At 38.5% G+C, this 26,577-nt stretch overlaps 1 protein-coding gene across 5 annotated transcripts in view; it reads left to right on the top strand.

The window, feature by feature from the left end:
- Nucleotides 1-26,577, top strand: part of RNF144B (ring finger protein 144B) — a 168,817-nt gene that overhangs the window by 98,644 nt on the left and 43,596 nt on the right. For 4 of the 5 annotated variants that reach the window (XM_074335176.1, XM_019734276.2, XM_074335175.1 and 1 more), the window contains one exon: nucleotides 4,649-4,849. In XM_074335176.1, the coding sequence (XP_074191277.1) occupies nucleotides 4,685-4,849 (165 nt within the window). In that variant the 5' untranslated portion in view covers nucleotides 4,649-4,684. Of the gene's footprint in view, nucleotides 1-4,648; nucleotides 4,850-14,481; nucleotides 14,560-26,577 lie in introns of all 5 variants that reach the window. The other variant, XM_074335177.1, reaches the window with a different exon arrangement.

Here is a 26,577-nt window from a genome sequence, read left to right as displayed (position 1 = left end):
TGTTTTATCAGTTTGTCTAAATTTTAATTTTTTTTGCAGAAGGGTGTAAAAATTCCTAAATAACTAGATAAGTGTTCTAGTAAAACATTGTCCTTTCCAATCACATTATTTTTTTGTGTAGTGGAATAAATACTCTGAATTTAGGTAGTGAAAGAAGCATAAGTACATTCGTTAAAAATACTTTGAATGTTGGCTCTCCCAACCTCTATATTTTTGGAGTAGATTGCTTTTTCAGGCCGCCAGCAGACTATGAAAATTCCTTATACATCCTGTGCTTCCAGCACTGCTTCTGAAGTATTCCTTTCTTTGGCAATTCTAATGAAAACACGTGAGAGAAAAAGTGACTTTCCTGTTCTTTCCTATCAGATAGTACATGCTTCTCATATAATGAACACTTTAGAGCACAAAAGATACTCAGAGAGTAGATAGAACTGCTGATTCCCCTTTCCTAGTAATTTAGTGCAAAATCAGATGCTTTAGAGTGGCTTTTCTTCTTTGCATACCCCAGTCGGTCTATCCTATTTTGTGGTTCTGTAGTTTGACTGAAGTCTGCCCTCACTATCGTCCCCAACCCTGCCACCACTTTGGAAAGTTTAAACCTGAAGGCAGCTGTCGGGTTTCTTTCTTTCCAACTTGCCCCTTGCCTTCTCTGCCAAAATTTTTTTGTTATTGGGTTCTTGAAACCCAGTAAGAGTGTCAATCACATTTGTAATAATTGTAAAAATAATTATAATTGTTATTGTTTAAAATCAAGCAGTAGGGTGGAACATTCAAGTGACTTTCTTATTTAAGATAAACCGCGAAGTATGAGGCAAAACAAGTTGAACAAGAATGAGTTACAGGCTCTCTGTAAGGAAGATGTTTGAAACTTTGCAGGGAATTGTCAGTGTACCTGTGAGGATGTGGTCCCATGAAAGGTTCAGGAGGGCCTGTGAGTGTGTGGTTAGTCTTCCTGTGGGCACCCCCTCTGAATTTCATGCCATTTGCTAGTAGTTTGGGTGGGGGATGAGATTCTACTATTGGTAGTTTCATGTTGTGGAGACTGGTGAATCTTAAGACATAAATGAAGAAACACTAGGGCACTGTGGAGCCATTCACAGCCATCTCAAGTGTGGGAGAATTCATTAGAGAATGTCAGGATTCTCCTGATTAGTGCTCAAGGAGCTCGATTTCTAATGAATCAACAGTGAAAGGATTTTTTTGTTTAATATTCTTTTTTCATGAAGCGCCCACTATGTGTCATTCATTTCAAAAATATTCACTATTGATTTTATCCAGAGTGAAAAACCAAAGGGCTGGTTTTCAAACTGTGCACAGTGAAGACTTCACTTCTGTGATGGCCCTTGGGAGGCTGCTGAGGGAAAGGTCAACAGGACCTAGCCTGGGCCTCCCAGCATTGCTTCAACCAGCACTCATCTTCCTTATCTCTTTTATATGGGGCAGTTTACTTAAGATTTTGTTTTCATAAAATTCCATTGCTTTAAAAATGTTTGAAAGCCATCACTTTGGGGAATTGGTTTTATTGTACACAGAAAAACAAATCACTTTTTTTTTTGAAAAATCACTTTGGATTGTTCCCATCTCAAAGAGATGAAATATGTGACTTTTTTCCTCTATTCCACTGAGTCACAAGTACTGCCTAGATTGGAATGCTTGGAATTTTTTTTTTTTTTTTTTATAAAATAGATCTGTATTTCATAAAAAGTTTTTATGTCATAAAATATTTTTATATATAAAATATATTTTCAAAATTTATATATATATTTTAATCCACTTTACTGAAGTATGCTTGACAGACAAAAAGCTACACATATTTAATGTATACTACTTGGTAAGTTTGGAGATAAGTGTATACTTGTGGAACAACATAATGCCTATGGTTAAGTCTTGCATACTTAAAAATTTTGTTAAGAGGGTAGATCTTGTATTAAGTGTTCTTATGATGCACACACAAAATAATGATAAATAAAGAGGACAGGAGGAAACTTTTGGAGATGATGGATATATTTATATTTTTATAACTCATAAACTAATGAGTAAAGACTTATGTATACAGCAAGAGACAAGATCATGTTTTAGATGGCCTTGATTAACACAATTTCTAGTTCTGCCTTCAAAAGAAGGCTGTTTCTAAGATATATTAAAACCTTCTAAGAGGTGTCTAATTATGTCTTTGTTTTTCGAGTACATTAAAAATTTGGCATGTTTAATGTCTCTTTCTAAAAATTAATATAGGTTGAAACTGAGAAATAATTGACTTTCTTGAATAAAACCTAGATCTCTTGTTAGGCTGGAACAATAGGATTTATCTATTTTCAACAGCTTTTCTTAAATCAGCTAGGAAGCGTAACTGACATCTGTGGTGTGGGATGGTTCTAGCCTGTGTCATTTCCCATCTTACCCTCTCAGGAAGCATTTACAGCGTACATTTCTTCTTATTTGACTTGGAGTCTCTCTTTTTTTGAGGGAGAAGGGGAGGTAATTTAGGATATATTGTGTGAGCAGTGCTGGGAACATAGAGACGAGAAGACAGCATTTGGGAGAGATTGGTGAGCCTCTGTGCCATGAACTGGGGAGTCTTGGAGAAACAAATGGGTGATAGTTGTCTAAGCAGAAACTGGAAAGAGGAGAGAGGTAAAATCATTCATTTTCACCCCTAATTGACTCTAAAGAGAGACTTTTTTAAACTTCAAATTTTGAATTTGATATGTGGGTTGATTTGAATTTAATTTGCTCTTGGATGATAACTCATTAATAGTTAATCTAATAAGAACACTGTGTCTTGAACCTTACTAGGTCTTTCCCAAGAAGTATATGGGAAGCCAATCACTGTTTAGCTTCCTATTTAATTTATTTTTAATCAAGTCTTCTATTACTACTCGGGGAGTAGGTGAAAAACCTTGAACACTTCAGGTTACTAGAGTTAATAAATGTCGATGTTTGCTGGTATAACATTAAGAAAGTCAATGCAGTTAGATCTCAGATTTCTTTTCTTTCCAGCTGATCTAATTTGTTTTTACCTCTATTGTTTTAGAACTTTATGCCTATGTATCGAGATTTAAGCCACTGTGGGGCTGTGTAGCAAATGCTGAACATGTAAATTTTTTTGGTCCAAATATTGGGAGGAAGAAAGTCTGATTCTTGTATGGGGAGAGTGTCTTTACAATTATTTTATTTATTTATTTTTAAAAAATTTATTGGGGTGACAATTGTTAGTGAAATTACATAGATTTCAGGTACAATTATTTCTATGGCAGAATTTATTAGAATTGGCCACACTCTTTTAAAATAGTAAGAACTTTAGGATCTTGCTTTTATTTAATCAGAACATAAAATTTCTTGATATGATATAAACTGTGAATATGCAGGAAGATTATTTTCACAATTATTTTACCACTTTGAAAGATACTCTGAATAAAAGCAATCTAGTGGAAGAACGTCAGTCAGGTGTCTTTTTTTCTCTCTCTTCCTCCCCCTTCCGACTTCTCTCCTTGCTTCATCTCTCTACATAATATTCATTTGTGAAGCAGCTCTGGTGTAATGGACCAGGCACTGGGCTTGGCCTTGGAAAATGGAGGTTTGAATTTTACTCTGTCATATACAAACTCTGAGAACTCTGGAAGATTACTTAACTTTTCAGAACCTCAGTTCATCTATAAAATGAAGGAAATAATCATCATGGTTGCACAAGATTAAATGAAACAATGTATGTGAAGGAACACAACGTTAACACCCTATTGAAAATTTCTTTTATTGGGGTAAAATATACATGAGAGCTACCATTTCAAACATTTTAAGTGTATCGTTCAGTGACATTAAGTACATTCACAATGTTGTGCAACCATCGCACTATACACTTCTAGAACTTTTTCATCATCCCCAACAGAAACTCTATGCTCACTAAATAATAATTCTCCATTTCCCTCTCCCCCAGCTCTTGGTAACCACGTTTCTACTTTCTGGTTTTATGAACTTGACTGCTCTAGGTACCGCCTATAAACAGAATCATACAATATTTGCCTTTTTGTCTCCAGCTTATTTCACTTAGCCCAATGTCCCCTAGGTTCATCCATGTTGTAGCATACATCAGAATTCCAGTCCTTTTTAAAGCTGAGTAATATTCCATTTTACATTTATATCACATTTTGTTTATCCATTCATCCGTCGATGGACATTTGGATTGTTTTCACCTTTTAGCTGTTGAGAATAATGCTGCTGTTAACATCGGTGTGCAAATATCTGTTTGAGTCCATTTTCAGTTCTTTTGGGAGTACACCTAGAAGTGAAATTGCTGGATCATATGGTAATTCTTTGCTTAAATTTTTGAGTGACAACCTGCTTTTAAGTATTTTTTTGGCTCTATTGAATTGATTACAGTGGTGTGACTCCTAAATTGAATGTTTGTTCATAGTGGTCATTTAATTCTCATAGTTTACATGCTAGGAGGACAGTGAGGTCACTGTAAATTTCAGGACTCCAGGAACAGCTTGCCAAGGTTGCAAGTTCTCTAGCCCATGTTTCTCGGAAAGCATATTCACTGCACACTTAGAGATCATTGAGGGTGAGGATTTGCTCTGTTGGTGCCCAAATGTTAAACAATAACTGTTACCAATGGATGTAATATTTTCTGCTTTCGACCTTTCTATAGGGATTGAGGAGAGTGAAGAAGGCTGAAGACAGGCTGATGGGCTCAGTTGGCAGGCTACATTGTCTCACCATGACTGCTGAAAATCCGACACTTGGAGACCTGCCTCTTGCTCCTCTCGTCACTTGCAAACTCTGCCTGTGTGAACAGTCTTTGGACAAGATGACCACGCTCCAGGAATGCCAGTGCATTTTTTGCACAGCTGTAAGTTTGCCTTGATGCTTTCATCATGAGAAAATACAAAAGGAAGGATTGTACAAGTACAGAGTACATTTTAGTGGCTTACTGAGAAGCCAGAGTTTGCTACAATATGATCCTGCATTGGAGAGCAATTCCACATTTGGATCTGTTTCCAAACAGTATCGTGAATGCTACATCTTGTATTGACTGGTTTTTAGGAAAAGTGGAATATGTATGTGAGATTTCATTAGTGGTTGAATAAGCAGAGTTTTCTGTTCTTAAAGTTCCGGCTAAGGAACAAAATAGAGACTTTTTAATGTGCCTTAGTTAACTATCCTCCGTAAGAAGCTCATTGGGTATTTTGGATGATGGAGAAATCAGGTAGTAATTTACTGACTTTTCTTTCATATACTTGCTCATCTTCTACAAGGCACGTGTTGTACAACTGTTTTTCACTTTGTTGTAGCCAGCCCCCGCCCCTGTTTTTTTTCCCCACAATACGCTGAAGGCTGCTTATTCCTTCATAATAGAGCAACTCTGTAGGTCTCCAGGCATGGGCTTGTCTTTTTCAGTCCGACACTTGATATCAATACCTGTGACTTTTATTGCATGACTCCTTGAAGGTTGGTTAGTTAAGGTGAAAAGATAGGAAACAGACTGATGAGTTCAGAGTGCCAACTAGAAGTATGAGCCCAGGTGGTCTTAATTCAAATTTTCGTTTATTCAAACATTTTTTTGAGCTTCTACTATGTGCCAGGCACTCTGCTGAATGTTGGGAATGTAAAGATGAATAAGATACTTCCCACAGGGAAGATGGACACATTGAAGGAATTGACAAGAGTCTGGTAAAGTCAGGGACGGCTAAACATAAAATACCATGGGGGGGCGTCTCACCCACTTGGGGCTGGGGGTGTGGGCTTCCTGGTGGCAGTGATCTCTGAGCGGAGGCTTTAAACAAAAGGCTGCAAAGTGATGCCCATGGACCACATCTAACCTCAACGCATTTTTGTTTGGATCCCCAACTGGGAGATTTAAAACAACAAATTTTATGAAATTTTCATGAAACAGTGAAAAAGTGGTAAGATACAGCTACTCTGGGCCTGTATTTATAGGCCCAGAAATAGATGATCCTTCCTCTGTTTACGGTACCTGCCTCTCTCTGGTATGTATTTGAATCAACTACACTTTAAAACTAAGGAAGAGGTTAGACAGGAAGAGTGGTGGGCATCTCAGCATGGAGGAGGGGAGGGCCTGATGCCTACATTACAATATTTACCATTTATCTTTGCTTTGTATGGGCAGATTGTTAATATTTATTATATAATGAGTAAAGAAGTCAACAGACAAATGTGGGTTTAATGCCCTGACTTGTGTAGGAAATTGAATAGTTTAGTTACAGTGATCAGTGGTCAAATCAAGGGACATACAGAAAAAGGAGTCATTTAGGAAGTAGAATCATTTATAAAGAGGCATGCTTACTAAGGTTGACTATGCATTCTTTTTTTGAAGACAAATTAGGTGAAATAAAGCTTATTTCATATTTCTTTGTTAACTTAACATGGCACATTTTGAAGCTAGTTTATACCAGTTTTCTTAAAAAAAAATTTTTGATTGAGGATTAGGGTAGGGAGAATCCTGAGCGTGTTTTCTAGAGGAAAGGGACTAAAATCCTTTTTTCATATTTTGAACTCTAGGATCCAAAGATGGCAATAGTATTGTTTATCCATCCCTTTGACAAAAATCTAGTGATCAACATCTGTGTCCCAGGAACTATTCTAGGCACCAGGATTTATCAGTTAAAGAAACAAAACCCAGCAGAGATCCTTGCTCTTATCAAAGCAAGTTACACAGTAAACAATAAATATAATTAATAGGTAAGTTACAGTATTGCGTGACAAGGGCTTAGAAAAAAAGTTGAGCAGGAGGTTAAGAGTGCAGGGTGAGGGCATGTTATAGTTCAAGTAGGGTGGTCAGGAGAAGGCCTCCCTAAGTGATGTTTGTGCTGGTTCTTTGTCATCTTGTCCTCATGTGTTGCTTTATAGAAAGTGAGGAAATGGTCTTGTCATCGAGGGCAGCTTCGGTTTCCTTTGGTCTTGCTTTGTTTCTGAATGCTGTGCTTCAAAAATGATTATTTCTCTTTTTCACGTATGTTTCGGATCCTTGCTAATCCTTGAAACAAATGAGTCAGAAGCAACATTTGGTGAAAGGTAGGATGGAAATTTTTTGTCCAAGGGTTACTGATGTTTAAAAAGCAGGATAGGGAATTCAGTTTTTGCTATGAGATTTAATAGTGTGGAATTCAAGTTTGTGGGTCATAGTTGGGTAACGAGTACACAAGTGAAGGCTGTGCAAAGGGGAAAGCTGTGCAAAGGCTGTATTTCGTAGTCACCTGGGAGCTGACACTGACACATTGTTTCAATAGATCTTAGTTCCCAGTTAAGAACAGCACAACTGCTTCTCATTTCTCCTTTAGCCATTTCGGCGTAGGAGTTAGTACAATTAGATTATTCTGTCATCTAGGTTCATACTTCCTTATTGTTGGGGAGTGCTCAAAAGTAGAAAGTCAAATGGCTTGGTTTTTTGGTATCCTTCCAACTTTGGAACTTTTTGTACCTAGAAACATTAACCTGCCCTGGCTTCCTGATACCCTATCCCCTGTGATCTGCCAGAATAGTAAGCTGTAAGCGTCTGATTGCATTACTGTCCAAAAATTTGCAACTGATGGAAGACTCACCTGAAATACTCAACTTTTTATTGTTGGACCTTTTCTTCCTTCTTTTTAGAAAAGCTACTTAAAAATGTGTCTAATCCCCGCCAGATATTAATTTGCACTCAAATCGAAGATATTAAGTGTGTGTTTTGTGTTTTCAAGGCTGAAAAAAATTTGTGACTTGATTATGCCATATACTACTAATTTCCAATTTTACGTATGATTGGATGTCATCTCCCAGTTATTGGTTGGGAAGGACTTCTTGTGGATACCGTATATTTAAATGGTTTTGCTGAGATAGTCCCTCTCTCCCCCTCATTAGGGGAATACCCAAATGTAATGGTCTCCCTGTTAGATATGGTGCTATATTGGTATATTGTCATAGATTTAATCAAGCTTTTTATATATTTTATCCTTGTCCCATTTTTCCCTAAGATGTATCCCTGACCATTTGTGGTGAGGTTGAATTCTTCTTGTTTCCGAGATCAGTGTGCTCTGGGATTGCAGAATGCACAGATGTGGAGTGTATGCCTTGACTATTGGATGTTAGCCAGTTCATTCTTTATTTTTAGGGAGACATGGTTTTTAAATAGGTGTCCCTCTTCCAACCCAAGTGTGTTCCATGGACTTCCAGCTCTGTGAAACAGAGATGCTCCTTGAGTAAAGTGTTCCACAGTCAAATTAAGTTGGAAACTGGTATGTTCTCTGTTCTTCTCTTGGAGGGACTTAATATAGGTATGTTTGCATTTTAGAGGCCCTGTGAAATCTTGTGGTTAAGAGGAAAGCAAGAGTACCCTGTTTAACTTCTAATGAAGCATTTCCATTTGACCATACCACCTTTTATCGTGGCATACCTGTTAACTTCCCCACAACCAGTGCTCTGAAGAAGGCTGCTTTAAATTATTCCGTGTAGGTAATTCTTGCTATACATAACATCCAGAAAAAGAAATGTGATAGATGTTGCTTTACATAATCCATCAATATTGGATTTCTTGGTAAAAGAAATTTAACATGTTCTATTTGTGAAGATGGATTCTGTCAGACTATTTGCTCAGCTTTAATATACCGAAGAAAGTGTAGTATAAAGCAAGGGAAGCTGAATCTACAAGACAGAAATGGGCACAGCTCATAGTGGCATGACTGAAGTCATGGATCATAGGTGTATTATGGAGCCAGAGAGGTTATTTGGGGTTATGGAGAGAGGTATTGCAAAATTACTTGTTCTTGCAATTGAAGGTTGTATTTCTGAGGGATGTTAGTCTACTAACGAATGATATGCAAAAAGTCCCTCTCCCCCTCCCTCTATCACCCTCTCTTGCTTGTGGATTTAAATAACCCAAGTATGAAAAATACAGATTTTCTTCTTCTGGCTTCTGCAACACACATTTCCAGATAATACCACACAATTATAATTCAAGCGAAGGAAGAAAAATTCACAAAAGTCAGTTATCAAAGGAGGGCAAATTTGTGGGTTTACTCCCTTGTGAGCAATATTTGCCTCTGATTTATTTTGGAAGCCATTTCTGTCAGCCATGAATTAAAGAATAATGAAAACACAGTTGTTGCTTGTTTTTATAACCTAGATAATTTCACCTGAAAAGAGTTGGTATGTTGGGCATGGCCTATTTACCTTTCAGATTAAAGACAGGATGTGCTGAGCAAAAAGAAAATAAAGTCCAGCCATATTCTTGCCTTCTCTCCATTACATTTTATTGGCTCTAAGTAGTTAGAACTCCTTTTACTATTCATTTCTCTGAGCCAAATGGATTTTCCAATGTTTAAAAAAGTGAGAGGAAATATAAAACTTTTTAGACCAAGCCCTTCTTTTCCTTGGGGCCTGTTGGGTGACCTTTAAGAAAAGCCCGCATATGGTCTGGGAGATATTTCAGTTTGGGAAGATTTGCAGTGTGTGTGTGTGTGTGTGTGTGTGTGTGTGTGTGTATGTGTCCATGTGCACACTTGTGCACCCACATGGTTGGTAACTTTCAAATGAAGCAAAGAATCTTCAATGGTTCTTTTCCTGGATTCTAATTGATATCTGTATTAGGATAAAGGGCAATGCCAGTTTTCTACTCCTACCTCCATTCTTCTCTTCCAGTGCGGCATGATGATTAAGAATGCAGCTACAGAGGCAGGAAGACCCAGGCTCAAGTTCAGGTTCGGCCATTTAATGGTGTGTGACGTCAGGCAAAATCTTTGGCCTCTTTGAACCTTAGTTTCGTTACCTGTAGGATGGAGGGAGGTAAGGGATGATAATACCTGTCTCAGAGTGTTGTAGGAGGCATCAAATAAGAGTTTCAGCAAAGCAAATAGCACAGTGCCAAACCCCGAGCTGTTACTTCTTTCCTTCCTAAGTTCTATTAGTATACTGAGCTGTTCTGTTTTTTCAGAAATGTTTTAGAGAAAGAAAACCCTATTAAAAACTTGCCTGGCTTCCTCATTAACCTTTTATAAAAAGGTAATTATATAGGTGATTTCAACTTTACTACTATTCTGCAACACCCACAGACTAGAAGTTAGGGTGGAGAGAAATTTCTCTGTTGAGTTTATCCAAAGAGTGGCTAATGGCTGGGTGTTTCATCTGAAAATCTTGAAGTAGGATTTACAGGAAAAAAAACCCAATACAACTTTGAAAGTGAATAGATGAGCACATTTCTGATGGACGTAAAAGATTCAGATGCAGGAGTATCTCAAGCTACCATTTATTTAAGAGCGGTTCTTACCCCCAGTAAGAATATAATAATATAATTACTATTGGCTTGATATATTTAGTCTAGTGTAATTTAAAGTATGGGTTTTTTTGTTGTTAATTAATTAATTAATTAATTATTTTATTTATTTTGATATCGCTCTGGAACTACAAGAGATAATGAGGCATTTTACTCCAGCAATGTCACAGAACAATTTTTGGTCCCCTCTTCTGGTCATGTGACCTGCCAAACTTTCCTGACGCTTTTAATTCTTCAGTTCTCTTGATTCCATATCTTCTAGTTCTATTAAATGGGCAGCAGTAAATTCTGCTAGTTCAAAACCCTCTCTTATTCCGTTGGTTTCTGGTACCAAAATATACTGGCTTACAAGGTTAGTTTTATGCTCTCCTTTAACTTGACCTTGGGTGATCAACAGTGAGTCAGTGAATTTATCTTTCTCTTTGTTTATTTGTAACTGACTTCGGTATACTCACTGCTTACATTTGTTAAGAGTTTTAAAGATAATGCTATGATGACTTTTATATTTATAAGTCAAGTCACTGGTTTAAAATACAAATTTTGACACTATATTTTTCCACTGATGATTGAGCGGTTACAGGTCAAATAGCTTCTGAGAAATAGGAGCAAATTATAACAGCATGAGGAATGGATTAGAAATGACTCAGGGAGGAGCTGGCTTCCTGGACCTATGATCTCATCCATGCCTAGTGCTCACCACTTACTTATTCAAAGAAAGTAGTAAAATGTGGCAAGAGAGGAAAAGAGCAGCAAAAGAAAACCATACTCTTAAGGCCAAATGACTTTGTCATAGCATCATAGTTCTAGAATTGGAAGGGACCGTAGCTCTTCTAGTACCCCCACCCTCCAAATGAAAGAAGTCCTTTTCCTGGATGCCAGTATGGTTTGGCGTTTAAGAGAATGGGTCTCAAATCTGGTTGCCTGGGCAACAAATATTTTCTATGCCATGCACAGTTCTGATGGTTAAGATAGAGTGGTGAACACTCAGATCAAGGCCTGGTTTTCAGATAGCTCACATTTTAGTGCAAGGCGCACATACTAGCAAGTAAATTCAGAAGTCAGATGATGATATGTGTTCTGAGGGAAAACAGAGGGGGAGGGGGACAGGGAAGGCTATAGGAGAAGGGGTTCCCACTTTATGTTAGACGGTCAGGGAAGTGTCACTGACAAGATATTGTTGAAGCAGAGACCTGAAGGACATGGGGAACGAGCTGGATAGATATCTGGGAGGAGACAGTTTTAGATAGAGGGGAGCAGTGTGGTGCTCCTAAGCTGTGAGTGTGCTTGGTGTGTTCAGATATAGCAAGGAGGCCAGTGTGTGTGTGTGTGTGTGTGTGTGTGTGTGTGTGTGTGTGTGTGTGCGCGTGCGCGCGTGTGCGCGTAGGGGGAGCAGTAGGAGATGAAGTTAGGTAGTGGTGTTAGGTAGGACCTTGCAGGCTATGGTGAAGATTTTGGCCTTAGTTTAATGTAAGAACAGAAGCCTTTGGAAAGTTTTGACCCACAGAATGACACGATCTAATAATGTTATAAGTGGATCACTGTATTAGGGTGCTCCAGAGAAACAGATCCAATACGAAATATATTTCCAATATGAGATGTGTATGAATTGGCTCATGCAGTTGAGGTGAAGTCTGACAATTTGCGGTCTGCACGATGGAGACTCAGGAGAACCAATGGCATAGTTCCAGTCTGAGTCCGAAGGCCTGAGAATGAGGAAAACCACTAGTATCAGTTCAAGTCTGAAGGCAGGAGTACACCAGTGTCCTACCTCATGCAGTCAAGTCAAAGAGTGAATTCTCCAGTCCTCTGCCTTTTTGTTCTATTCATATCCTCCACTGATGGGATGAGGCCCACTCGTATGGGGGGGACAGTCTGCTTTACTCAGTTTACTGATTCAAATGCTAATCTCATCTGGAAACACCCTCACAGATACAACTAGAAATAATGTGAAACCAAATAGCTGGGTAGCCTGTGGCCTGGTCAAGCTGACATCTAAAATTAGCCATACAATCACCCTGGTTGCTGCGAATGAACTGCAGGGACAAGGGTGAAAACAAGGAGACTAGTTAGAGCATAAATATAATAATTCTGACCAGAGATGAGAGTGGATTGGCCCAGTAGGTGGTAGCTGTTAATGTCTTTGGGTAGTCTAAGTCTTCATTTTCTCTTCTGTAATGTAGGGATAATAATAAATCATCTCATAAGGATATAGAGAAGATTGCAGTAGATAATCTAGATAAAGCACTTAGTACAGTGCCTGGAATACAGCTAGCATGTGTCACTCTGCTGGTTTTAGTGCGATCATCTAGATTTTACTTGAAAACTTCCAGGAGTGGAACATACTATAACAGTGGCTATTCAATTATTGGGAATTCTGGTTCTAAGCTATCTTCTACATTTATTTGAAACCTACTACTTCTATATAAATTCTACCTAGCAGTACCATTTCTTCTCTCTAGAACAAAATTGGTTAAAAATCTAATTTTTTCCTACTCATTAGCTCTGTATTATTTGAATGAAAGTTATCTTTCTGTTAGAGAGCAAGAAGATTACTCGTTAAAAATTCTCCTACAGTGCTCTGTCCAATGTGGGAATACTAATAAATAGAACTTTATTTCTCCCATTTGCCCCTTCTGTTGACATAATTCTTTTGGAATAAGTGTGACATTCTTGACTTTGATCATAGGTTGAGCAAGTACTTAGGTTTTCTGTGTTCTCTTAGAAAAGCATATGGTATCACGGTGGGGGTGTATGGTACTATAATAATGAATGAAACTTAATTTCTTTTTCTCAAAGAAGGTTATAAAAAGATGCTATGTTGGTAGTCTGTGTATGTTGTAGACTTTTTCTTTTTAAAGCATACCTTGATTTTAATTGAATTCTTTAAGCCACATGTCAGAATGTGATAGGCTGGCCAAACATGCAGACCATCACGAGAGAAGGCAAATGTGGGCTTATAATGAGAAAACTTTCCCTTACAGCCACTCAGTCACCAAGGCTTATCTATCTATTCTTTTGAAGTTGCACCTTTATTCCAATTCCCACTAAGCCTGTCCCCAACTTAATCCTGGTTCTCCTCTTCCATTGGGCACTACTGTGTACCAGCCACTGTGCTGACTGTGTGTAACGCATAACCAGTTCGACTCTCATGTGGGAAGCAGCCCCTCTAATAGAGGAGGTACAGAGTGCTGGGGAAGCATATAGGAACCCACCTGAACTAGACTTGAGGAGGTCAAGGAAGGTTTCCTGAGGGGCTGACACCAAAAGGTGTATAGGAGATTGCTTGATGGCAGCATTGGTGGCTAGGAAGAGTGCTACGGGGAGCAGGCAGCCACGCATGAAGGCACAGAACCAACAATGCGTGGCTTACTGAGGAACCAAACTGAAGGACATTGGAACATACTGTTGGAAGAATGGGTGTGCTGGGGTGTGAGGCTGGAGAGGCAAGCAGAGACTACTAGATGAAGGGTCTTGTATACCACACTAAAGAGCATTCTGGAGCCACTGGAAAGATTTGTTTGGGCGTGGGGTAGAGAGGATGGCTTTGGCGTAGGGTGGAGAATGATCTGAAAGTGGGCAACACTGGAGTAGGATGAAGGGAAGGGGGGGGGTGAGCTCAGAGAACTCAGAGCACAACCCCTCATCAACATAACGCTACATTTGTTATGGTGGACTGCGTTTTGAGGTTTGGAGTATTTAAATTGTTTGCATGCCCCTCATTTCTTCTCCTTCCTATCCACTTGGATATTAATGTCAGTTTTCTTAAGATATCGCTGTCAAAATGCCACTACCATTATTAAGGATTCATTTGCTCCTGTTGGAATCCCATTCCTTGATGCTGACATTCAAGTTCCTCACTGTACTGTCGTATAATGTCTATCCAGGTCACCTCCTGAGGCCTCTTCTTTGAGGTATCTCATACTCCATGTCTTTCCTTCTTCCTAGTATGTCCCTCTTTTCTTTCTTTTTTACTCCACTCGCTCAATTCTTCCATTCATTGTTTAACAGACATTTATTTTGACAAGCAGAATACTAGTTTGTGGGGGATTTATTGGTGAAAAACTCAAACATGGTTCCCACCATGGTGGCATGAGCTATCCTGTCATCTCTTCTCTGAAAGCATTTAGCATTTAAAATTTAATTAAATGGATTTCATGCAAATATTCGTATTGCCTTATATTCCAGATGTTTGACATCCATTTTATCTTCTCACCTAGACTTGAAGTCCACTGAGGGCAGAAATCCAGAAAAGCAATTAGGCATCACTGATCACCATTGTTGATGTCATCATAATAGTAAGCATTTATTCAACATACTCAGTAGGAGGAATTGCTCTAAGCGCCTTAACTTATTTCATCCATATAATGATCCAAATGGGTCACTTACAAACATCTCTATTTTAAAGATCATGAAGTAGGTATACACTAGATGGTTACTTACTAGTGTAACATTGTTTTGCATATGTGCATTCATGTTTTGAGGCCCACTCAGCCATCCCAAGCAAATCATTCACCTAAATGGCAATTTCCAAAAATACTTGGGACAGGTAGGGATGACTTTGCCAGAAGCAGGTAGCCACTCCAGTTAACTTCAACTACTTCTACAAAGTTTGCAGTAATTTAAGGGCAGATGCATAGGGTTTTAGTTCCTCTGTTGATCTCTTTGCAGAAATAGGAAGCCAATAGGCAAATAAATGTCCCCAACAAAAGGGTCAGAAGGAAAGCCTACATGGCTCAATCCTCTCTTCTTTCAACTGCCAACCCAGAATGCCTTTCAGTCCTAGATTGACACTTCAGCTGAATGCAAAGTTTTTGGCGACTAGTTTCACTTACGTTGATAGGAGCAGAGAATTTAATTAGAAACATAGTGAAACTTGACTTACTTGTTTCCCACCTATCCCTTTTTTCCTTGCTCTCTTCCTTTTAAAGACTAATTTTTAATTATAAATGCAATACATGCTGGTTTTAAAACAAAACAAAACAAAAATCTCCAAAGTATTGATGATATGAACAGTTCACCTGTACCCCCTTCCAGATTCTTCCTCTGTGTGTAAATAAACATATAAATATATGGATGGATATATATTCCTACACAATATGTAATACTAGAGAAATGAGATCTTTATAGATACTTTAATTTGTTTAATAAATTTAACTTAGTGCATTGCGGACATGTTTCTGTGGAGGTACCTGCAGACCTACCTTCCCTGTCTTCCTTTCTGAGTGTTCTGTAGTGTTCTGTGGTATGGCTGTATCAACATTTATTTAACTAGGGGCCTCCTCATAAATGGACTTTAAGGTTGTTTCCAGTTTTTCTATTATAAATGAAAATGTTTGTGCTTATATAAATGTGAAAATATATCTCTAGGATAAATTTCGAGAAGTGGAATTGCCTAGTCAAAAGGTATGTGCATTTTCAATCAATATATGTTATAAACTGCCTTCCCCTACTGTTGTGCCAGTTTAGCCTTCCTACCAATAGTAGAGGAAAGCCCCCTTCTTTGACACTCTGGGTATTTTCAAATTTTTTATCTTTTCTAATCTGATACGTCAAAAGAATATATCTCATTGTTTAATCCATTCTTCCTCTTTTAAAGAGGAAGCAAACTGTAGCAAAACAAACTCATCTCATGAACCTGTCTTTAAAAAAATATGTGGTATGTCCAGAGCCAGTAGTGTTTCAACTTATTTTGCACTTGCTATTCACAGTACTGTCAAGTTAGAAAAATGGGCCATGTCTAGAAAAATATGTGACACGTAGGAAACATGGATGAATGGAAAAATACTCGTAATGGTGATCTTAAGGTGGTGGGAGATGCGTTACCATAAAGTTTATGTTCAGTGACAAGATAAGTAGGAAAAGGAACTTGTAAAAATTTAAGCAAGTGGAAGCCAAAAAGTTGTGAACGAACTAGAGAATTCAGTTAACTCTAAAGCCCCATTTTTTGAATATTTAAGTTCATCAAGGATTGGTTATGTTGTGAATTCCAGATGTGCATAGCACCTCTTGGAATCAGGCTAGACAGTGCCTCATTTCCATGGATATAAATAGCTCCGTGTTAACTAAAAGCCTCAATGATTTTGAATCAATTCGCACCCCCAAAAAGGAGGTCCTTTTGGTCGGACTCTTGTGGAAAGTGTTTAAGAATTATTAGCCACGTGAATGCCGGGTTTTTATTCAGTTTCTTTGACCCTCAGTTATTCATCTATTAAAAAAAATTCAGGAAGGACAAGTAAGGGCATTTGAATACTACCATGTAATGTGTATTATGCAAGAATAGGTGTTCTTTTTTTATTTTAGTCTTACCCTCTGGTTTACAGATAAATAAACCAGTGCAGAATTAAGGTGCTTGTCCAAGATCCATATTCTTAATTCCTGCATCATAGGGTTGTTTGGATGAAATAAGAACCTCTGTGAAAATACATAATGTACTGCTTAGTGCATCATATATGTTCCCTACATTTTTGTTAGGACAATGGATGAGCCTCACATTAGGTTTTCATGATCCTACCTGTAGTTTCTAAGGCTTGACAATGGCCTATATAATGCAAAACTGACTACTGGTTTTTATGTACATAAAAGTTAATCAATGCAAAGAAGGTGTAAGGAGCAACTGATTAAAAAAAATCCAAGGAGTTTTCCAGAGACCAGAGAGTATATATAATCTGAATACACTTGTGGACATAGCCCCAGATTGAAGGCATTGAGCAACGTGCTATGAACTTTCCATTATGTGACTTTGGGCAAGTTACTTGAAGAAACCAAGGACAGAGGGACTAAGAGGTCTGCTTTACACACCTGGAAGCTCCCAGTGCACTTCGCGTATATTTAGATGTTGAAACGGAAGTCAAATGTTCAAACCCAGACTCTGGTTCAGTGACTGGTGTTAGTCCATGCTCTGCATACATCATGTCTGTGGAAGTGACCATTGTTCAGAGAGGACCTCAGTCTGGCAGTTGTTCCCAAGTGATTCTTGTGTGCTGAGGGTGATGACTGAAGGGGTGACTCTAAGGCACAGAGATCTTTACTGCAACTGGAAAAGACTATTTTATACCTGTAATATCTGCTTTTCCTAGGTAGTGTGTTAAATACAGATTGTTTTAATATGGAATGGTGTCTAGTCTTTGAAAAATAGTGTGGTTTTTGGTGTTAATAACCTTCAGAAGGAAAGCAGTAGCATTTCAAATTGTAAAGATTCCAATATTTTCTCATGCTTTAGTTCTAATAATATGGAAATCATTTTGAGATGGAGAGAAAGCAAGCAAAGGCTGTGTCTCAGTTAGACCTTGGTTTAAACCTCAGTCCCTATGTTTACTAGTTGTGGGAACTTAGGTCAAATTATTGAACTGTTTTGTGTGCAAAGGGGAGACCACCAGTCTCAGAGTTGATATGAAGATTAAATGAGATAATTTTAAGACACATACCGTAGTTATCATAGGAGCTTGACCAATATTCTCATTCTCATCGTCTCCTCCTTTCCCCTGCCTCTCATATAATGAATATTTTAGTTCTAGGCCAGTGATTCTCAAAGTGTGGTCTTCATACCGGCAGCATCATCAACTGCTGTGAACTTGTTAGAATTACATTCTGGAGCCCCACCCAAGACCTACAGAATCAGAAATTCTGGGGATTGGGTCCTACACTCTGTGAGTTCAATCTCCAGGGTCTCCGGTATTTGCAGAACACTGTATTGGTGAAAGGCATATGAATTGCTCACTGTCATGTGCTTTGAAATATTAATACATAAGCTCCCTCTGTCTCTTCTGTGACCACTGAAACATATTTCCGGAAGAACTGGTCATATGGCTTTGACTTAAGATCTCTGCCTTGATAGCCTAATTTGCTAGAATATGGTGCTAACTCAAAAACATTTGGAAAGTGGCAGTTCAAGTACAGTAACTAGGTTAGATTTTACAAGAGAGTCAAGAGCAGTCTCAGATACATATACCTTTGGATTTACTAAGAAAAAGAAAAGGAAGAGTGGTTCAAATTATGGCAATTAAAATGAATTAAAAAAAATAAGCACCACATAAAACCCCCCTCTGATTTCTAGAAACTTGCTTTTTGGGAAATGTCAAAAACATTCGGGGAAAATTGTGAGATGAGGAATAGTTACAATTGTGTCACCATCTAAATTATAAATAGAAAGATATTCTGATTTTGCTATGGAGTTATTGAATGAAATCATTTCAAATTAATTTTGAATAGAACAAGATTGCTCATATTCAATGTAGTCATCGTTCGTCATTGTCCAACTTTTTCGGAGTTCACATTTCTTAAATCTAATAAATTCTCTTGTAAATGTGGCTAAGGAGGAAGTTTGCTTATGGCTATCGTCTATTCTAAAGTGGTAGCACTTGGTTCCTAACCATCACTCTGGCAGAGAAACACTATACTTTTGAGGAAATGAACAGCATCACTGCTGTCCAGTTGCCATTGATGTGAGCTCTTTTTCATGCTGGCTCTGAAAAAAGGTGAAATAATTTTAACAGTGATTCTCTATATTCCCATCGCCTTGTAGATTCTAACATTAATTTTTTACTCTACGTCTATCCATTTATACTTCTATCCTTTGAATGGTAATAGTTTTAATGCTGTGAATTCTGTAGCAGAATGTAAGAACTACGTTCTCCAATGTGTTTGCTTAGATTGGTTGGATGGTTGTATTTTATGCAGATAACTTGCATAAACTTACATCATGGCTGAAGGAGTTTCTTGACTGTATTAATTTGAGGCTTGGGGTTTGTTCCTTTTTGTGTTGCTGAGATCTAATGTGTGTTCTGAGAGTCAGAAGAACTGCTTGAGATTTCAAATAGGGACTTTTTAGGTATATGAGAGGAGGAGGAAGAAAGTGATAAATGACTTCAGTGAGATCTGCTGATGCTTAATTCGGTGTGTGCTTATTCTCATTGCCTGTCTGGGCCTGTTGGTTGGGGCCTTAGGGCCAGCTGAGGGCTCGCAGGTCTGAGGTCTAATGTTTCTTTGGAGGAAATAGAAGGATGTAAACTTGGCAAGGCTTCTTGTTGTTTTTCTCTGGGAACCATTTGTTGTTTTTCGGGGTATACCGGTCGTAAAATGGCACCTGGCACAGATGGATCTCTTTGGAACTAGAATAAGATTTAAGAACTGGGGCCTCTATCTGTTAAGAAAGGCAGCACAGGTAAGACAAAAGGGAAGGCCTCTGAAAGGTCAGTTGAAGTGTTATTGAATTACTTGTGTTGGAAGCAGATATTTCCAGTGCTAGTGCCTGCTCCCTGCTCTGATTGAAATGTTCATCCAGTTTAGCAGATTTAATTGGCTTCATTGTGAGGACTAGACCAGGCTGCAGCATTCCCAGTGGATTTCTCTTCAGAACTATTTCTGTCACTGAGTTTCTTAATTTAGATGTTTCATGAACACTTGATATAAAAATAGAAGTGTTCGATCACTCTTGCTTGGTGGGAACTGGAATACTTTTGATTGGGGCTTAGATTTAATCTTGCATATTAAATGGCTGTTCTCAAACTTACAAGGTGGATCTAGTACCCTTTTCCAGAAAAAGTACAGCGCTACTTTGGGTAAAGTATTTAAAGGATCTCCATTAGAACTTTACATTTTATTTATAAGTCTTCCTTTACTGTTTCTTCTGGAACTCGTTGAATACATATATTCTCTATGGAGATGTTGGTTAGAGAGAAATCCTTCTTTTCTATGGGCATCATGACTGAATACTACAAAAGGACTTAAAGACAATGATGACGGACATATCTTCCTTGATTAGACTTGAGAGCATGGATGGTAATGAATTAGTGGTTCTCAGACTTGGTTGCACATTGGAATCACTTTGAGAGTTTAAAAATACTGATGTCAGTTCAATAAGGTTGCAGAATGCAAGATCAATATACAGAAATCAATTGTATTTCTATACACTAGCAAAGAATGATATAATAGTAGCATTAAGACAACAATTCCATTTATAATACCAAAAAGAATAAAATACTTAGGAATAAATTTAACAAAGGAAGTATAAAGCTTACATTCTGAAAACAACAAAAGATTGTTGAAAGAAATGGAAGAAGACTAAATACAAAGGTACCCCATGTTCATGGATTAGGAGACTTAACATTGTTAAAGTGGCAGTATTCCCCAAATGGATTTACAGATTCAACACAATTCTTATCAAAATTCTAACTATCTTTTTTGCAGAAATTGACAAGCTGGTCCTAAAATTCGTATAGAAATTGGCAGGACCTAGAATAACCAAAGCAATCTTGAAAAAAGAACAAAGTTGGAGAACTCACTTCCTGCATTCAAACTCACCATAGTGCTGTAGTAATCAAAACTATGTGATACTGTCATAAGCGTAGACAGATCAGTCAAATAGAACTGAGAATCCAGAAAGAAATTCTCATGTTTATTGTCAGTTGATTTTCATTAGGGATGCTAAGGCAATTGAAAGGGAAAAGAATAGATTCTCAGTAAATAGCAAAGGAACAACTGGATATTGATTTGCAAAAGAATGAAGTTGGGCTGCTTTCTCCCAGCATGGACAAACATTAACTCAAAATGGATTATAGATCTAACTGTAAAAGGTGAAACTATAAAACTCTTAGAAGAAAATAGAGGAAAAGAAAAAATTTCATGACCTTGGGTTAGGCAAAGCATGAACAACAAAAGAAAAAAAATAAATTGGACTTCATCAAAATTAAAAACCTTTATATTTAAGTGGACACCATTAAGAAAGTGAAAAGGTAAACCACAGAACAGGAGAGAATATTTGTAAATCATATCTGATAAGGGACATATCTAGAATATATAAAGAATTCTTACAAGTCAATAATAAAAAAACAACTCACTTAAAAAATGGACAAAAGATCTGAATAGACATTTCTCCAAAGAAGATGCTCAAAGTCCTTAGTCATCAGGGAAATGCAAATCAAAACCATAGTAAGATACCACTTCACACATATTAGGATGGCAAGAATAAAAAAGAGACAATGAGGGCCGGCCCGGTGGCTCAGGCGGTTAGAGCTCCGTGCTCCTAACTCCGAAGGCTGCCAGTTCGATTCCTACATGGGCCAGTGGGCTCTCAACCACAGCGTTGCCGGTTCAACTCCTCGAGTCCTGCAAGGGATGGTGGGCTGCGCCTCCTGCAACTAGCAACGGCAACTGGACCTGGAGCTGAGATGCACCCTCCACAACTAAGATTGAAAGGACAACAACTTGACTTGATAAAAAAGGCCTGGAAGTACACACTGTTCCCCAATAAAGTCCTGTTCCCCTTCCCCAATAAAAAAATCTTAAAAAAAAAAGAGATAATGACAAGTTCTGGTAAGGATTTGAAGAAATTAGAACCCTCATATACTGCTGGTGGGAATGTAAAATGACGCAGCTGCTTTGGAAAATAGTCTGGCGGTTCTTCAAAAGACAAACATAGAGTTATATCATATACCACATCTACTCCTAAGTATATACCTAAGAGAAATGAAAACATATCTACAGGAAAACTTGTACATAGGTGTTCATAGCAGCATTATTCATAATAACACAAAAAAAGGAAACAACCCTAATGTCCATTAGCTGATGAATGGATAAATAAAATGTGGTATATCCATACAATAGAATATTATTCACCAATAAAAAGAAATACTGATACATACTGTAACATGAATCAATCTTGAAAACATTATACTTAGTGAAAGAAGCCAGTCACAAAGGACCACATATTGTATGATTCAATTTATATGAAATGTCCAGAATAGGCAAATCCATAGAGACAGAAAGTAAACTGGTAGTTGCCTAGACCTTGGGGCGGAGGGGAGATTAGAGGGGGAAATGGGGAGTGATTACTAATGAGCATGGGGTTTCTTTTGGGATTATGAAATATTCTAAAATTGCTGTGTTGATAGTAGTGCAACTCTGTGAATATACTAAAAACCATTGAATTGTACTCTTTAAATGGTCAAATTGTATAGTATATGAATAATATCTCAATAAAACTGTTATATATATATCTCACACATACACATATACATATACATGTATATAAAATACTGATGTGTGGTCCTTCCCTCAGAAATTCTGAATTAATTGGTCTGTGGTATGCCTGGGCATTGGACCCAGACCTACTGAATCAGAATCTACATTTTTAACAATATCCTCAAATGATTCAAATGGACATTAAAGTTTGAGAAGCACTGTCAGTAAGGTAGTTGAAGAGTAAGGCAGGTGAATGTTATCTTTGAAGTTCACTACCCTTCTGTTGAAGTACCCCTCTTCCTTCTGCCTAGTGCTACCCCTATGGTATTCTGATGTGTGTGTGTATGGAGGGGGGCTTCCCCTCATACCAGCAAACAATTCTCAGATACCAGTAGGGTGTCCCAGAATTCAACTTAGTTCTGATACCATCTATCCGGAGATAGCATCAGATTCCACAAGTTAAGGATTCGGTCCTACAAAGACTCTGCTCGCTCCCTACTTCCAATGCTAGTCATAAGCCCAGGTTTGTACCTGTGCTTCTGACCAACTGGCTATAAATCAGAGACCCCACAACCCCCTCTTTGGGTTCGATTAATTTGCTAGAGCAGTTCACAGAACTCAGAGAGGCATTTTACATAATAGATTACTGGTTTATTATAAGAGTAATGACGAAAAAAACACCCAGCCTAAGAGAAAGCTTATAAGAGTTTATTTGAGCCAGACTGATGACAATTGCCGAGAAGCAAAATCTCAACGGATTGAGAAAATACTCCGCAAAATGGCGGTTTGTAACTTACTTTATACATAGAATCAAAGGAGGAGGGTTACATGAAATCCATTGGTGGTAGATTAAGGGGATGGGAGAAAGGAAAGCAGGGAACTCTCTGGGGTTTGATAAAAGTAAATTGGAGAGCCAGGTACTTCTTTCACATAGATGGGTACAGGATAGTTAATAGTTCACTTTTTACAGCACATAGAGATGGTAATCAAGGGACAAGAATAATTATGAGGGATTTTGTAGTTTCCTGCTCTAGTTCAGAAAAAGGGAGTACTGACATTCCAAGGGCATGTTATCATAGATGCAAATAGGCAATAGACAGGCTCACTTAAGGTAAAGATTGACCTTTGTCAAGGAAGCTACAGGCCAAGGAGTGACTTCTGGCCATGACCCGATTTTAGCTAGAAAATTTATGTTCTAACTATCCTATGTGGTTATCTTTGGTCTCCTGAGCTTATCTGGTTTAACATGTGGCCCCTTTTTTTTCCTCCACAGTATACGGCATAACTCAGAAACAGCCAGATAGAAGAGATGCGTAGGGCAAGGAATAAGGAAGGGGCAGGAGCTTACAGGCCCGCTTCAGGCATACCATTCTCCCCAAACTCCACGTGTTCAACAACCTGGAAGCTCTCTGGGCTGCATCCCTTTGGACTTTATTAATTTAATTTAATTTACTTTTACTTTTAATTTTATTTTTTTAAAATTAGTTTCAGGTGTACAAAACAATGTGATAGTTAGACATTTATCATTTATATCCCTCACACAATGATAACCCCCCTCCCCCCATTTACTACCCCTCTGACATCGCATACATCCATTACATTTTCACTGTCTCTATTCCTAATTCTGTACTCCACTTCTTGTAACTACATATATATATATATATATGTATATATATGTGTGTGTGTGTGTGTGTGTGTGTATATATATATATATATATATACACACACACACACACACACTCACACACATATGTATGGAAAATTATAGTTGACATTATTTTATGGAGGTTTTATTACATAGGCACGACTGATTAAATCATTGACCAAGCTTGATCCCTTCAACTCCTAGCTCCTTTTCCCTCTCAGAAGGTTGAGGGGTGAGACTGAAAATTACAACCTTTTAAAGACCGGGTTGGTTCCCCTGGCAACCAGCCTCTATCTTGGTGACCGGGAACACATTAAATGTCATTTTATTAACATAAAAAAAGACACCTTTATATTTCTCACCACTTAGGAAATTCCAAGGGTTTTAGAAGCTTCATGCTAAAAATGGGGACAGAGACCAAATATGTACTTCTAATTATGTACAAATCACAATATCACAGCTGCCCTTCCCAATGGTGTACCATAGTTGCCAGTGTTTCATGTCCATAAGAAACATATTTGTCTCATACTCTTTTCTTCCGGGCACTGCCCTCTGCTAGGGAACTGGCCTATCTGATGAACCTGTATTAATATTCTCCTGCCATAATTACTTGTGAATGGTAACAGGAACATTCTGGAGACAAGGTTTTAATCAAAGAAATCTAAAGGGTGAAATTTCTGGTAATGTTGACAGTGGAACAAGTGGACAGACTGAGATTGGGGGGCACAAAATTACATACACCAAATTTTTGAATCCTCATTATAAGTACTACCAAGGAGAAATAAAGAGTGCTTACAATCATGGAACGGTTTTAAGCAGGTGAGAGAAGGGATCAGACGTAGATTCTTAAAGATTTCCTTTTGCCTGCAGTGTGAAGGCAAAAACACACATGGGAAGACCAGTGAATGGGCTAAGGCAGAAGCTCAAGTAAGTTACAGGCAGAAGGCCTAGGGTCACGGCAGAAGAGAGGGAGATGAAGAGTCCTCATCAGTATTTAAGGAAGGGATTGACAGGGCTTGGGGATTTACTAAGTCATGCAATAACACATTATGTAGAACCTTCTACATCATTTTCTGGAATCCATCAGAGAACAAGGCAAAGTCTCAGCTTCTAGCTGACCTTCTAGTGGAGCAACAGACACTACACAAGTAATACTAAGTAGTAGTAAGTGCTATGGAGAAAAATAAAGCCAGGGAAGGAGGCCCGATAGGGGACGAAGGTTGGCCTTTTCGCCAGGGAAGTCCTATGCGAGGAGGTAACATTGAGCAGAGCCCTGAATGACGTGAGATTGAGAGGTCTGGGTGAAGAGCATTCCATGGAGGGGAAATGGCATAAAGAAAGGCCTTCCAACAGGAGCAAAGAAATTGTGTTGAAGAAATGGTGAGAAGCCTGGTATTCCCTGAGTAAGGTGGTATTGACAACAAGGCATCCAGCCTAAGAGAAAACTTACAAGAGTTTATTTGAGACAAACTGATGACAATTGCCAGGAAGGAAAATGTCACGGGATTGAGAAAATGCTCTGCAAAATGGCGATTTGCAACTTATTTTATACTTAGAATCAAAGGAGGAGGGTTACATGGAATCCATTGGTAGTAGATTAAGGGGGTGGGAGAAAGCAAAGCAGGGAACTCTCTGGGATTGGATAAATGTAAATTGAAGAGCCAGGTACTTCTTTCACATAGGTGGGTACAGGATAGTTAATAGTTCACTTTTTACAGCACATAGAGATGGTAATCGGGACAAGAACAACAATGAGGGATTGTGTGGTTTCCTGCTCTGGTGTGGTGTGTTGTGCCTTGGGGGATCTGGAAAAAGGGATTACTCTGACATTTCAAGGGCATGTTATCTTACATGCAAAAAAGACAAAAAGGCAGGCTCATTTAAGGTAAAGATTGACCTTTGTGAAGGAAGCTACAGGCCCAGGATGTGACTACCTGCCATGACCAGCTTTTAGTTAGGAATTTTTATGTTCAGAGCATCCTATGTGGTTAATTTCAGTCTCTGAGTTTGTAGGGACTGCCATGCATTCCCTCCCCTGTGCTTGTCAGGTTTAGTATGTGGCGCTTTTTTTGTCCACAGGGGCAATGTGGTTGAAATGACCTCATAGCAGTAGCTAGTAATCCAAACCCTTAGGACCTTGTGAGACATGGTAAAGAGTTTGAGAGGCAGTCTAAATGAGATGCACATTCATAGGAGGGTTTTGGGCAGGAGAATAAAATATGGTTTATATTTTTAAAAGATGTACAAACAGCATCCTGGCTGCTATGTGGAGTAGAAGCCAAGAGACCAGTGAGAAAGTGACTACAGGGGTCCTTGAAAGAGGTGATAGTGACCTGAATTACAGTGGGAGTGGTAAGAAGTAGTTGGATTTGGGGCGTGTTTTGGTTGTGGAGTTTGAGGAAAAGAGGAATCAAGGATGATGGTGTTTTCTCTGGCTAAGCAACTGGGTAATTGGTTCCATTTACTGAGATGGGAAAGAGTTGGGAGTGGGGTGCCCTGGCTCATTCCCTTCATTCTTTCCATAATACCTCCCATTGGACAAGTCTTCCTGGAACCTGGGAAATAGATTCTCTGCATTACAGAGCAGGGCAGGGGAGTGGGGAATGGACCTGAGAGTAAGTGGGCAGTGGGTCGGAACAATTGGTTATGTCTAGTTAATGAGGTGACCAAAAGGGAAGTGTAAAGAGAGAAGAGAGTTTATATCCCATCC

This window comes from Rhinolophus sinicus, linkage group LG06 (genome assembly GCF_036562045.2).
Source record: "Rhinolophus sinicus isolate RSC01 linkage group LG06, ASM3656204v1, whole genome shotgun sequence".
Lineage (NCBI taxonomy): Eukaryota > Metazoa > Chordata > Mammalia > Chiroptera > Rhinolophidae > Rhinolophus > Rhinolophus sinicus.
The sequence above is the reverse complement of the archived record's forward strand: the minus strand, read 5'-3'. Positions and strand labels throughout refer to the sequence as shown.